The 14,853-nt window shown below is 46.9% G+C and overlaps 2 protein-coding genes across 2 annotated transcripts; one reads left to right on the top strand and one right to left on the bottom strand.

Moving 5' to 3' along the window:
- The first annotated feature begins 6,119 nt into the window (after nucleotides 1–6,119).
- CUNH14orf119 (chromosome unknown C14orf119 homolog) lies at nucleotides 6,120–9,522 on the top strand. Its single transcript, XM_034994548.1, has 2 exons — nucleotides 6,120–6,623; nucleotides 8,187–9,522. The coding sequence occupies exon 2, from the start codon at nucleotides 8,188–8,190 to the stop codon at nucleotides 8,614–8,616; it is 429 nt and encodes a 142-aa protein (XP_034850439.1). The 5' UTR covers nucleotides 6,120–6,623; nucleotide 8,187; the 3' UTR covers nucleotides 8,617–9,522.
- A 154-nt stretch (nucleotides 9,523–9,676) lies between these two features.
- On the bottom strand, nucleotides 9,677–14,310 carry LMLN2 (leishmanolysin like peptidase 2). Its single transcript, XM_034994568.1, has 14 exons — nucleotides 14,004–14,310; nucleotides 13,791–13,875; nucleotides 13,648–13,699; nucleotides 13,229–13,372; nucleotides 12,837–12,962; nucleotides 12,542–12,626; nucleotides 12,248–12,393; nucleotides 12,001–12,172; nucleotides 11,745–11,814; nucleotides 11,572–11,668; nucleotides 11,195–11,467; nucleotides 10,744–10,973; nucleotides 10,389–10,568; nucleotides 9,677–9,884 (listed from the first exon to the last, which is right to left on the bottom strand). The coding sequence occupies exons 1-14, from the start codon at nucleotides 14,308–14,310 to the stop codon at nucleotides 9,677–9,679; spliced, it is 2,175 nt and encodes a 724-aa protein (XP_034850459.1).
- Between the last annotated feature and the right edge of the window lie 543 nt (nucleotides 14,311–14,853).

Here is a 14,853-nt window from a genome sequence, read left to right as displayed (position 1 = left end):
TTTGTTCCTTCCTAAAAATACTCTCTTGTCTCCTCTGGACCAATTCAAATCCTACTTATTTCTAGGGCTCAGCTCAAATCCTACACCTTCTTCACGAAGCTCTCTCTAATCACTCTAGTCCTCAGAGAACTTTTACTCTATATTTTTATGGTCTGTTTGCACTATTTATGTCACTTTAAAACACACCATCTTCTGTTGTTGGCTTTATGTGCAATTATCTTCTCTCTGAAAAGATTTTACAAAGTGCTAACTCCCCATATACTCTAGCATGAAGATACGTATATAGCAGAAATTCAATAAATATTCTCTTGACTTTTACTTGAGGAGAAACACTAATTTAGAAGAGTCTTCCCCTTCCTCCTGGCTTTACAATCAGGGAAAAGAGTGCTAAGAGCAAAATGGATCAATTGAGGCTCTGCTACTTTTGTATTTGAGGAGAAAAGAGATCTCTAAAATAACTTATTTTTGAGAAGAAAAGAGATCTCTAAAATAACTTATTTTTCTTCTACCATTAAGTATCTTCTAAAAATCTATGTTCAGAAAGGAATTCTAGGGGTGCCTGGGTGGCTCAGTCAGTTAAGCGTCTGCCTTCAGCTCAGGTCATGATCCTGGAGTCCCAGGATTGAGCCCCATGCCGGGCTCCCTGCACGGTAGGGAGTCTGCTTCTTCCTCTCCCTCTGCTCCTCCCCTCGCTCATGCTTGTTGTCTCTCTCTCAAATAAATAAATAAAATTAAATTAAAAAAAAAAAAGGAATTCTATATTAATCAGAAGAGCTAGTAACTTCCACACGTTCTAAAAATATTAAATATGGAGTGATCACTTTCCCTATGACCACTAACATTAATAATGATTTAAAGTACTTTTAATGTACACACTGGTTTAACATATCTACTTACTATCCACATGTCTTATATACATTTTCTCCTAAAAGTATACCATCTTACGTAGTTTAGAAGACAAAGGCTGCATTTATAGACTTTTGCTTGAAATACTATACAAAAGTGGGTGCTTAATTTTTATGTGAAAAAACCAATCTTGCCTGAACCAGCTCCACACAGGGAGTTAGAGCTCCTTGTAATATGCTCACATGATGTTCTGCACTGCCTCTCAGAGCACACACCACAATGGTAGCTAATTATATAATAATTTAATTAATGTCCATCTCCTCAGTAGGCTATACATTTCATTAAAGGAGAGACTTGTCTTTTTTCTACTATATTCCTGGTGCCTAGCATGTGCCTGGCATACAGCAGGCACTTAACAAAAATTTGTTGAATGAATTAATAAACTACAGCAGACACCCATTTGGGGGCGGGGAATGACTGGATGTGCAATAGATAATCTATACAACTGGTGAAGGAATGACAAAGAGTTGTGACTACTGCTCAATCCAGAGATAGAGGAGGTTAAAGAGATACAGAAGAGAAGAAACATCATACTGCCTTAGAAAAACACTCTGAGGAGTTAACACGACATAGAGGGGAAAGCAGACTTCCAAAAGGACATAATTCCCATGATAAACAGATGTGAAGTATCAATGTCACAGAATTTCCCTGGGACTCTAATGGAGGCTTAGCATGAAAGGAGGCCTAACTACCTCCCCCCACCAACTACGCAGGATTGACAAAACAGCGCAGTGGGGAGGGAGATACGTACTGGGCGAATGTCTGCTGAGCTCCAGCTCTGGTCTCTCCAGGCTGCTCTGAAAGTCAGGAGGCAGCAGGGAAGCCACTCCCTCAGGATGGATCATCTCGTCCTCCGACTCAGCTGAAGCTTCTGCAAAGTACAGATTGGGTCGGGGCAGGGAGGGAGTGAAGGGCTAAGCATGTGGGAATATGTAGAGGAGTGAAGGAGATCAGGCAAAGTCACGGGACACAGAGTATATACTAAAAAGAGCACAGTACATAGAGAAAAACTCCCTGGGATTAAGATCTACCTCATTTAAAGGGTAGCTTAATTTACTTATAATTCTTCCTGTTGGCAGGAATCCTCTTCTAACAGATAGTTAAATTACGTGTTTTCTTCCCTGACGAAAGGTAAACAAACAACTCACTTGGCTTAACTACCAAAGCAAGTAAGTAGCAGTTTCAGCCTTATTCCTGAAATTGCCTAGTTAAACAGGCCTATCTACTCAGTGACAGGAGTAAGAATGAAAAACTCCTTGTGACAGTCTGGGCTTACCTTCAAGTTCTGCAGCTTCTCGGGCTTCACGTTCCAGACGCTGCCTAAGTAGCTCCTGCTGCTTTTCCAGATACTGCTTTATGAAACTGTTCTGGCTCATTTCCTCGCCAATCTGTGTAGAAGACATGGAAAAAAGAAAAGTCAAGGAAAGCAAACCAAGAAAACACAGAGAAGAAAATTCGATGGAGCAAAGTTCTACTCCTTATTGAGCCCAAGAACGATAATCAAAATGTTGGAAGGCCCGGGCGCCTGGGTGGCTCAGTAGTTAAGCATCTGCCTTCGGCTCAGGTCATGATCCCAGGGTCCTGGGATCAAGTCCCACATCGGGCTCCCTGTTCCGCGGGAAGCCTGCTTCTCCCTCTCCCACTCCCCTTGCTTGTGTTCCCTCTCTCGCTGTGTCTCTCTGTCAAATAAATAAATAAAATCTTTAAAAAAAAAAAAAAAATGTTGGAAGGCCCTCTTCTAAGCTACTCTTGTTGAGGACCAAAATAAAGAACCCTATGATTCATAAAAGATGGCAAAAAGAACTGCACATAATTTCTTAAATTTTAATTCAGTTCCCAACCAGCAATGCCCAAATAGCTTAAAATAAAAATTCCTGTAAAATTATGCCTTTTAATCTAAAATTTTAATCTAAAATATTATCCAAATATAATCTAAATTTCATTTTTCATAATAATAAGAACTGAAAAGAAATAATACTGATTCATACTAGGTCATTTTTTTTTTTTTATATAAAAAAGGTCAATCTCTACCTATCCAGGAATCATTTTGTCAAGCATCTCCAAAATTCAAATAACAGTACTCAGAGTATGAAAGCAAAAGATTAAGAAAAGGGATGTCTGTTCAGCATTTAGACAGAGTTTTAACTCCATTTTCTTTGGGTGGGAAGAAATCCTTGGTAACACTATTTAAAATCCAGGAGCTTAATCCCTTTTCCCATTTTTTCTTGCAACACAGACTCCCACAGCACTCTTCTGTCCTTCAGTTTTCTCTTTGCAAGTCCTTCTCCCAGAACCTTCTAGCTTAGCAAGTCCGACTAGAACTCCAAAAAAATGAAAAAAATCTGAATATTGTTTATGTTTTTAGTCATCTTTCCTAAGCATGGTAAATGTTTATCTTCACCTAAAATACAGATGAGTCTCTTGGTAATCAACGGACATTGATGAAGTGTGGGTTGCATGTATTAGAGAGCATATACATTTGCTGCAAAAATCCTAGGTTAATAATAAAAGCAAAGCTTAAAAGACTAAAATGCAATGAATGAAAAGAATATAATCACAAACTGATTAACTTATGCAGTTTCTTAAGCTTATACTTAACTAAACATCTGTAAACTGTCTAGATTATGATATAGCTTAATGAAGTGGTAACCAGGGAGTAGGAAGGCTCTCTTGTTTTTCCACTGTATCTTGGGACTTCATCTAGTACCAGAGCCACACAACACTGCACTAACGAAGACCTGGATTTTTCCTTTACGTATGTAACATGCTATAATGAGGGGATTTTAAGAGCTGGAAAAAATCTTATATGAGATCACAAAGTCTAAAAATCTTATTTTTTTAAACTGTGGAATGATTTCTTCTAAAGATATCTTATACTGAAACTCAATATACAAGATAAAAGTAGATCTAATTAAGAGGGGAGTGTGAACCCCTGCTCACGTGGGAAGAAGGTTGTATTTCCCAGGAAGCCCCCAAAAGCAGCTCTACAGAACCAAAGCAGAGCACTTATAAAACTATGGATATAGTACAAACTTTTCTATTATACATTGGAACTTAGGAATGCAGGGCCTGCAAAGGTTAAATTTCTTGCCCTAAGTAACAGAGGAATTAATGATATTTAGGAGTAAGTGCATAGTTAGCATTAACACTAGTGATGGTGGATAATTTCGACAGGATTGAATTCTTGAAAAATCTATGTCAACCCAAGACTTACTCTTGATCAGCAAGTATTTTCTTACACTGCCCTGATTGTCTACTTCATATCTACATTCAAAGACAGCAACTACTTTCCCCAAATGAATGGCAAGTAAATGACTTCATATTCTTGTACTACACTTAATCAATTGGAGCCACATCTTTCGGCACATACCATTGCAAGTATCAGAAATTAACTAATAGCTCTTCTAATTCGGTTCTTGAATTCTTTATTAGAGCTCAACTGTGCTGTTATGAGGAAATTCCCAACCCAGGGAACTTAGAAAAATACTGGTGAGGAATTAAGCATCAAGTATACATCATTATGTCCTTCCATATGTCTGTGCATTCAAAGAGCCCACCCTATCTAATGAACCTTTTTTCTTACCTGGGAATTTGGCTGGAATGCAGCATGGGGTGTTGAGTGTTTCTGTAAATTTTCTAGCATTAGAGCCTGGTACAGAGAAGGGCAAAAGTCAGAATCTAAGGGAATAAACCCCAAGCCCTCCCCAATCTCTTCACTGAATGCAATGACTAACCATACACACTTAACCTGTACTCCTTTTCCAGGGACCTAAAAGCCTTTTACTAATTCTCATTCATCTTCAGAAGACCCTTAAAAGTAGCCATGGTTACTGCTCCCCAAAATACAAATGTAAAATGCAGGCACATGGAGAAAATCATCGACGTGGCTATGTAATAAAATCAGTGACAGTGACAGAACCAGTACTACATACAGTCCCTGTTATCTTCTGCACTTCTGACTAATGCCCCTTCTAAATCTGGCCATGCAGGTAAAATGACTTCAAATGCTCAAGTCAGCTTCAAATACAGGAAACCAACATGGGGCTGCTGGTTTTGGCCTGACTGAATTACTTGGTCAGTTACCCAGGACAAGATCTACTTGAGTGAACTTGTATTGTTTCCAACAGAGTGGCACCTAGATTTATCAACTCTATAAAAATTTCAAAAAGGAGGCTATAGAGCAAAATGACCACAGACTCCACGCTATGGATGACCCAATCCACACACAAAACCGTCAGCTTCTGTAGAGGCAACGGTCCGTCAATTTAACCCTTGAGCGAACCCAGCCCTAATCCGCACTACAGGCCTTGTATCCCAATTAACCCCAATTAAAACCAAGACATCCTCATCTTCCCTCCATTTACACCAAATCTATACACACAAATCCACCCACCTCATGACGATCCCACCCTAAGCTACTCAAATCGATTCAAACCCCCCAACATATATCAACCTGCCCAACCTCTCTCACCAGGATTCACCAAACTCTTATCCGCCCAAATTGCTTCCGAATGCCCTATAAATTGTACACCCCTCTATAACCGAGTCCCTTCAAATCAAGATTTCTCTTCATCTCACCTCCTAATCTAATCAGGTAGTCATTTTACTCTATCCCAATCCTATTCTTCCGGACACCAACACCGACACCAACCCCATTAACCCCTCCGCCCAACTATACCCCTAACTCCGACCCAGCCCAATTCGCCCCCCTCAGGCCAGCAAACGCCGGTGGTAGTAGTGGGATTTAACTCCTTCTGCAGCGCATGCGCCGAAGCCACAGACACAAACAAGGAGGGGGTGGGGGAAGGAGGAAGGAGCTTAAGACACTCCGGGAGAGTAGCGCGCACCCTCCCATTTTGGGCTCGCGCCGCTGCCGTTAGGGCGGGAACCGGCGCTATCTCTATTCCAGCGCGAGCCTCAGCAACTACCGTGCGCGCGGATCCGGAGGCTCGCGCTGGCGGCCTGAGCAAGCTCGCGCGGAGCCCGGACACTGCGCCTGCGCCGCGGCAGAGACTCGTCTCTACCGGGTCCGCTCCCCTCCGACACCCCGGCAACGCCGACTTCTCACCCCTTTGAGCCGCTTGACCAGAGCACTCTTCTGTCCGCTCTTCGCTAGGCCTCGCTGCTCCAGTGCGGCCTTCAGGTCGGTCACCCGCAGCGCCTGAAGAGGCTTCCCGTCCAGAGTCACCTCCTCCAGCTCCGCCATCTTGCGTGAGGTACTCGGGTCCGTCCCGACGGCTTCGGGCATCTTCGGTAATTTCCGCCAACGCCCTTCGAACGTACCGAGCTGACCCCGCCCACTGCCATAGTCAACCCCTCGATTACCACTCAGAACTCCCCGGGTTCCTCCGGAACTGCTCGGGTATTTCCGTCTTCACATCGGCGCCAATCAGTTCTTTCCCTCCTCTCAGCCACTTCCCCCTCCCTCGCTCTGCTTTCAGAGCTCGGTTATTTTCGTCTCACCGAGGCTTTGAATCGAATGTACTCGGAAGCCCTCGACTCTGGCATAACCAAAATCGGAGTTACTCGGCTATCTCCGAACCTAAGGCTGAGGCGCTGAGGCGCTTGGGTGTTTGGGGCTGGTCCGGGACCGGAAGTGCGTGGGCTGACGGGCTGGTCCTGCTTAGGGTTTTCAGGAAACATGGAAGCGGCGGCGACTGTTGGAATTTAAGCACTTTTGTGACGGTCTTCGGGTGCCCTGTGAGAGGAAAGGGGAGGTAAGCGGGGTAGAAGTCCCTCTCTGGGCCGGGTCAGACTCGGTGTTTGCGGGTTACCCTAGTAGGGCACACTTCCCGCCTTGCTACCGATACAGCTGCCGCCTCCCAATCTCTTGAATCCCCGCCACTCCCATCTAAGACTACGTTGCTCTTTGGGTCCTTGGAATGCCAGGCTCATGGCCTCCAAAGTGGGCAAGTGGCAGCACCGTGCCTTGGGGCCCGGACTGTGAACTAATTCATGATCGTTGAACTTGAGTTTGCTGTGGAGGCAAGACTCGGAGAAAGTTTTTCCTTACCCGAGTAAGAGAATAAAGTTCCTTAGGAGGAATTGCTGTGAAAAAGGCAATCTCCTTGGACTGTTTGGGTACCGAACTGATGATGCTGATTGCTTAGGGGTTCCTTTCTTTGTCACTACAAACCCAACTTGCAGGAGAAGGAACGCAAACAGTAAAATAGGTCACTGATAAGTAGTTTAAGGTTTTCATTGTTAGAAATTCAAACTGTGGAACTTGAAATCTATTCAAGTCGACTGACCTATTTGCATTACTGATGCAAATCAATGGCAGGGCATCAATAAATGTGCAAAGACATCAATTGTCATATATCTACAGCAGTGTAACACGTTATACTCCTAAGCCACCAAACCAACTAGACTTTTTTCAGTCTTTTTTTTTTTTTTTAAAGATTTTATTTATTTATTTGACAGACAGTGAGAGAGGGAACACAAGCAGGGGGGAGTGGGAGAGAGAGAGAAGCAGGCTCCCCGCCGAGCAGGGAGCCCCGTACGGAGCTCGGTCCCAGAGCCCTGGGATCGTGACCCGAGCCGAAGGCAGGCGCCTAACGACTGAGCCACCCAGGATCTCAGACTTTTTTCAGTCTTGAATAAACATGTGACTTCGCCTATTTTTTCTTACTGTGTTATCTTATTTTGGGTGAGGCACTCTCTGCTTTTCAATTTTTCCTGGTGCTTTACTGGAAATATAAGGAAGTAAAGGATGTTACGAAGTTCTGGGCGTATTTCAGAGGCTATATGCACATTACAAAGGCGGCTCTTTCATCATATATGATTAAAAAAATTTTTTTTTATTTTCTCACTGTTGATAGCTCTGGAATGATTAGCATCTAGGCCCAGACCAGCTGCATGTACTAGATTAAAAAATATGTACCTTTTTTCATTTTGAGGAAGATGAGATGCACCAACATTAATCATTTTTTCTTTACTCACCCTGGAACATAGAAGTAGGCCACAGAGAATGAGCAAGAAATATGTTGGTTATTTTTAGTTTTTTTTTATGAGAATAATGGAGAGAAGCAGTGGTTGGGGAGGGTGATGAGTTTGAAAAACAGGAACGTTGGCAAGTATGAAACGAAGTTATTCTTGAGTTACCTTCTCTAAGGTGATTGGATAATAACCTATATGAAGTACCCTGTTGTTTTCCTGTAAACTGAATTGTTGAAAAGTAATTTTATCTGTAGATGCTGATTGTGATAAGATTCCTTGTTGGGAAGTTGTATTTTGGTTACTCTATCTAGAGAGTATATAACAGTGCTTTTATGTTTCAGGATGCCACTGGAATCATCTTCCTCTTCGATGCCACTCTCCTTCCCTTCTCCCTTACCCTCAGTACCAGACAGTATTACTAACTCTTCCCCTCCGCTAATGTCTTACATCACTTCCCAGGAGATGAAGTGTATTCTTCACTGGTTTGCCAGTTGGTCAGGTCCGCAGCGTGAACGTTTCCTACAGGACCTGGTAGCTAAGGCGGTGCCAGGAAAATTACAGCCACTGCTGGAAGGGTTGGAGCAGCTTAGTGTTTCTGGAGCAAACCGACCACCTTGTATCTTTGAGTGCCAGCTACGTCTTTGGGATCAGTGGTTTCGAGGCTGGGCTGAGCAAGAGCGCAATGAATTTGTCAGGCAGCTGGAGGTCAGTGAGCCAGACTTCGTGGCAAAGTTTTACCAGGCAGTGGCTGCTACGGCTGGTAAAGACTGATGGGCATTACAAAGAAGATAATCACAGCTGATGGAGTCGCAACTTTACTGTGAGAACTTCCAATGTGTCACTTAAAGGTCTAGGGATGGTATCCTGATCAGCTGACTGAACTTGTTGACCAGTACAGGCTTGATTATTTCTTTGGGGGTGGGGAGGGGCAGAAGGAGAGGGAGAGAGAGAATCTTAAGCAGGCTCCATGCCCATCACCGAGCCCGACGCGGGGCTCGATCTCACAACCCTGAGATCATGGCCTGAGCCGAAATCAAGAGTTGGATGCTTAGCTGACTGAGCCACCCAGGCGCCCCAAGGCTTGGTTATTTCAATGTTAACAGCCTATCAACTGGATTGCTCGCATAAGTGTTTTCCATCTAAGTAAATCTAGATCAGCAGTCTGCCTCCTAGCTTGCTCCTTTCTACATGTCAGACCCTCAAGAATTCTGTGGCTTCTTTTGCACGTATAACCAGAAGGAACCTACACATTATAACTCAAGTATATTGCTGGCCCATGGGGCTATAAAGTAGAGCCTTCCTACTCCAGAAACGGGAGAGAAGGACAATAAAAGGTCATGTTTTTACAGTTTAACTGGATTCACATGGCTGGTTTCACTGCCCTTACCAGATTCTGGCATAATTATGTGACGTCCCAACTATTAGCTTTCCTAGTGATGATTTTGTAAAATTATGGAAAAATCAGGAGAAGGAGATAATTGGTTACTCCTTTCACACTGATGTTTATTTGAATCCAAATATCAATGACTTTTCCTAAAGCATACGTGATATTCTTGGAGCAGGAATCTGGTAACAGATTCCTATTCCGTAAGTTTGCTTGTGATATGAAAACAAGTGACACTATAGGTTGAAGGGTTTATTTTTTGTATCAAAATAAAGAATGAATCTTCAGAACCATGTCTCTTGCTTTTTTTCATTACAAGGCTAGTATAGAGGTGATACCTAGAGGAAGAGGCATTCTGAGAAAAGTAGAACTGAAATGTACACTTGCCATCCAGTTGTCTTCTAAGAAATAATCTGCCCTATCTACCCTGTCATGCTGTGGGTAACATCACACCTCCCTTATTCCTCCAGCTGGGCCCCTTGTGTCTTGGAGCTCTGGTGAATGGTGAGGGGCAGATGGTGCCACCCGAAGAGTAGCTCGTTTCTGATAGGCCACGGTTCCCAGTGCACCCACCAGAATAAGCAGTGTTAGGCAGAGTCCTGTGGACAGTGCTAGATGGGTCACAAAGGGATTACGGTCCAAGGTAACCAGCAACCTAGGAACACAGAGGTAACATTTGGCTTGGTATAATACCTAGACTTAGGAGGTGAAGGGCTTCACCTTTATCCTAATACACAGAGCTCATGAAACCCTGCATCATCCAATCAGTAAGCTACACAGGAAATCAGAGGAATATAGAAAGTAGGAAAAAGACCAAGATCTGAGTCTCCCAGCAACTTAAATTGTTGGAAGGAGACCTAACTTGGCAGTGAAGGAAATGGTTTAAGGGAAGAGTTAGACTATGGTGTTTGGGAAACTGGACATGGTGCCCCGTTGGTACTCAAGGGAGGAAGAGGACTGGGATCCCTATGTCCTAGAGATGGAGGACTCCCTTATTATGGAGGGAAAGGTGTCCCGTAGTGACAGACCTGAGGTGATCACATGAGTTGTTTTCTGAAATAATCCTGTCTAGGACCTACATACAAGTGAGTACTTAATGCAATTTCAAACATCTGGACTCCAGGAATTTGAAAGAAAACCACTTGGAATATTATCTTACTTGGTGTGTCCTGTGGTAAAGCTGGCTCCTCCAAAATGTACTTCTAGGGGCTTCTTCTGGAGAGTCAGGGTCAGGGCCCTGTGCAGCGTACCAACTGAAGGCCCTTGGCAGCCAGGGGACTTGCCCATGTACACAGTGAACACCAGACTAGTGGTAGTGGAGGGGCTGTGGAAATAGCACCTATAGGGACATTTGGATCTCTTAAGGGAGGTAGAGTCCCTGGAAGAGTCTATCTCCTGAAGCAGGTACAGGCTTAGGAGTGGGACAAAGTCTTCAGAGGAGAGTGGTGAAGCAACCCACGTAAGCCGTTCCCCTGGCCCACTGGAGAAATCCTCAGCCTGAAGTGCCCCTTTACCTGCTGGGGCTGCCTCTGCTCACCAGCGCCTGGAGTACTGCTTCAGTCAGCCCGTCCAGCTCTTCCTTCCCCACCGAGTGGCCTGGGGGCCCAGCTAATTGAAAAGACAGCTGGAATGACAGGTCTTGGGGTGGAAGACTCACAGGTGGGGAAGTAACAGCATTGGTAACTTCGTTAGTTTGACACAGCCGACCGCGGGGACAGAAGAGAAGACCCGAGTACCCAGGTATCTGCAAGGAAATACATAGCAGGGTATAGTTAGGACCTCATTTGCTTGCTCAAGCCCTCCTTCTAAGGAAAAAGTACAATCTAGATCGGGGTCATGGACTCAACGGGTACTTAGTAAAAAATGAATGAACATCGAAATAAGTTGGATAGTGCTACTATTCCGAGGACTTTTAAACTTCCTTTTTGCCAATGTGCTATATGGCTTTTCACTTACGGTACCCACCTGAATGGCCTTTCCAGGAAGGCATGGGGCCCAGGGTGACCCCTGTGCCTGCACCTTGTATGCTCCTCTCTCTGTGCATTGATGTAAGTAGCAGCGGCCGGTGAGCTCTGCTTCCTTCGGGTGTGGGATCTCAGAGGGATGCCCGGTCTTGTCCTCACGGAGCGGTTGTGAAGTGAGGTTGGCAAGGAAGCAACGACTCTGGGGATGGTAAATTTCCCCGTGGGGGTTCTCTGCCCCAGGTGGGAACCCATTTTCCTTCTTCCAGCATTCGCTCTGAAAGGCGGGGCAGGAGGCAGAAAAGCGTTTGCCGAGATGCCTTAGACGTTGACTCCGCTCGGGGCCGCTCTGTTTCATTCTGTTCTCTCTAGTCGTCTCACCCCATTGGCCAAGGGCTTGTACATGCGGCAGCCTTCCAGCAAGGGGTCCGAGGAACAGCTTCCCTTGTCCAGATGCAGGTAGTGACAGCCCAGTCCGCTGTGTGGGAGGGATGGCAGCTGACCACTAGGGTCCCCGATGGCCGTACAGCCCCTCAACCACGCAGCACACGTACCTGCCAGTGCAGAAGAAGTCTGAGGAGCCAGCCCCACACGTAGTCACCAGGCCAAATTCCAGGCCAGATCCTGCTGGAGAGACAGGAAGAGAGAGAGCCCTCCGAACAAACAAACGAAACGCCAGGCATCCCTCAGCGCCTGCTGTGCTCACAGCTTCGGTTCCACCTCAGCAGCAGAAAATCCCTCCCAGCCTCTCACTGCCCTCACGCTGACTCGGGTCGTGAGGGCCCCTCTGCCATCCTCCCCTGTCCTCACCCCGGCCCCACAGCAGCCCCTCCGCAGCGCTGTGGTTGACTCGGTACCAGCCCGAATCTTTGAAGGCAGCAAGAGTGATGGGATCGAGCCGAGTGCGCCGGGCACCATCAAAGGTAGCAATCATTATAGAACCCTGGAGCAGTCGGGCCTCCCAGTGCGAAGACGAAGGACCCTAGGGAAGAGGGAGCTGGTTGCCACCCGACCGCACCCTCTTCCTTCCAGCTCCGCCAGGTGCTCCCGTCCCCACCTCTTCTTCCAAGGGAACACCCGGCAAAGCCCCCGGCACTCCCAAGTGTCTGGCCAGGCTGTGGCTAACAGTTGGGGTGGTGAGAAGCAGCTGTCCCCACTCATCTCGCCTTGTCACTTGTTGCCTTGTCGAACAGTCCTCTCTAGCTGAGCACAGAAGGGGAAGAAGGCAATATGAGGAAAGGAACACTTAGGAAGGGGGGGGAGCAGAACTGGAAGGAAGGAGTTGGTGGGGTGATGGTGATCCCCTCTTGTTGACATCGTGGGGAAGCTTGCCCTCATTCCTCCCATTTACCGCTGGGTCCTGAGGGGCAATCCCGCCACTTCTTAAAGAGCTGTCCAGAGAAACCCAGAGCATGGAGCAATTCATGGAGTGTGACCTAAGGACAAATGACTGCAGGGTGAGGGGGATGGGGGACGGAGCAGGTTGACCCGCCACTCTATAGCCCGCTCTGCCCACTCAGCTCTTCCTAGAGCTGAGGCATCTTGTCCTCCATCCTTAGTAGATTCTTCCACTTCATGGGAAGCTGAGTGACCTGCCCCCTCTCCCCAACCTGTTTGCGCCTTCCTACTCCTCATGCAGCAGTCACCGTGACGACGTCACTGTGGCTGAGGCTGGGGCTGGTGAGATGCTGGGCACAGTAGACGATGGTCCCAGCAAGGGGTCTGTCTTCCGAGTCCAGATGGCAGCAGGCAGCATAGGCCATGACAGAGGGCTGTGGATGGGCCAGGACAAGGTAGAGGTGGGAAGCAGGGAAGTGAGGGAACACAGAGGAAATCTTCCTGAAAATGGACACCCGGGGAACTCAGTACCAAGGGATGGTTTGAAAGGGCTTAGCTCCCACCCAAACTTCATCAACATGACCGAGTCACCTAGAATAAGCACAATTTAATAAAAACTGCCTTTGTGCTCCCTCCCCTTTCCCATGATATTTAAGTTTAAGAAAGGCAGACAGGGAAAGGGATTTGATTTGGGTCTCACCTCTCCATGGCACTTGGAAGTGTGGGCCACCCACACATACAGGAGAAAATCAGTGTCTTGGACCCCGGGCCCATCTGGCTGGACCAGCTGTGGGGGACCCTGCTCTGGCCACAATGCATAACCACGGAGATGGGTGTCAGGGATCTGGCCGGGGGTGAAATGCAACATCTAGCTTAGCAGATGAAGACAGTAGGGAACTGGGTACTGGGAATGAGGAGTGGACAGTCTTTATCAGAATAGGGACTCCTGCCACCCCTCGCCGCCCAGGTCTCTGATTTAATAAATTGCCAGGGGGAGAAGGGTTTCAGGAATCTACATTTGTTAGGAAGCACATTAAGTAATTTTGGTGCTAATGGGCTTGGAGAAGTCTAGGCAGGCTAGAGATCTTCAGATTCCCAAATCTGAGAAATTGCTCTCACCTTTGCCCCCAGGCAACTCTCTCCTTTGTACCCTGGGTTCAAGAGGCTGCATCTGCCAAGAATGGATATCTGTAGGTGAGCTGGAGACATTTCTGGGTACCTCTGAAGAGGTAGTATATACATTCTCAACGACATGAACTCACCTGTGGTAGTTTGGCGTGTCTGGGTCCCCCCAGACAGCATGGCAGTACTGTGCGGGGTCTCGACTCAAAAGCAGGGGGCCTTGAACTGGAGGGACTTAAAAAGATGAGCGGTCAATTTCACCCCAACATGTTAGAGTTCCTTTTCTCTGGTTGTCTTCCTCCTTAGCCCTCTGCTCCTCAGCCCTCCCTGCCTCCTTCTGTTCCCCCACTCACCTGCGAAGATTCCCTGGAGTTGCTGAGCAGCCTGCCTGGCTGCGGCCAGGGCCAGGGCTGCAGGTCCCCCTCTCATCCCAGCTCCCTCAGGATCCCAAGCTCCATCTGATACAGGGTCTCTGATATAGCAGGTTCGGATTCGCAGGGGTTGAGGGTCACGGGAGTCAGGCAGGGTGAGGGCGGAAGAGCGGAAGTTGGGGGCAGGTTGGGAGAGATGGGGCCGGAGAAGGGTCACAGATTTCTGGGTCTCCTCATGCAGGCATCTGCTCGCGGCAGTCCCTAGCAGGAGCAGCGGTAGTAGAAACATCCTGCAAGTGTTTCTCCCTAACCTGCCCTGGGTCTTGTCTTGGGCTCCCCTCTTTCCTGCCTCACTCACTTCTGGCTTCCCTCTCTCTACTATCTCTCTCCATACCATCTCCACCTCTCTTGCTTATTTTTCCAAGATTTGAGTGTTGTTGACTAAATCTACAGTTCCCGCCAGGAGGTTGGATGTGAACCACAAGGGCCAAAGGTGCTACTTCCTGGGGGTGCCAGAGGTGGGGAGTCATGTGTGTGTGGCATGGTGGGGGGTTGGAGGAGGCCATGTTACTACCAAGGCCTCAACTGATCTTTCCAGAGAGGAGCCTGCCTCATTCAGGAATCTCTCCTAACCCTCTTTCATCTCTCATCCCCATTCCTCTCTTTCTGAGCAGACAACCTTGGAACCTTCCCAGAACTAAAAAATTGGTGTTAACATAATGCTATGCGTGGGGACGCTCTATGCTTCACAGATGCCTACTTATCTCACTGGAGATGGGCAAACGAGGCTTCTGCACGTCCCTGAACCCGCTATCAGAACTGGGCGGACTCT

Source organism: Mirounga leonina, unplaced genomic scaffold (assembly GCF_011800145.1).
Source record: "Mirounga leonina isolate KUSES-001 unplaced genomic scaffold, KU_Mleo_1.0 Mir_91, whole genome shotgun sequence".
Taxonomy (NCBI): Eukaryota; Metazoa; Chordata; class Mammalia; order Carnivora; family Phocidae; genus Mirounga; species Mirounga leonina.
Note: the sequence above shows the minus strand (reverse complement) of the source record. Positions and strands in the feature narration are given on the sequence as shown.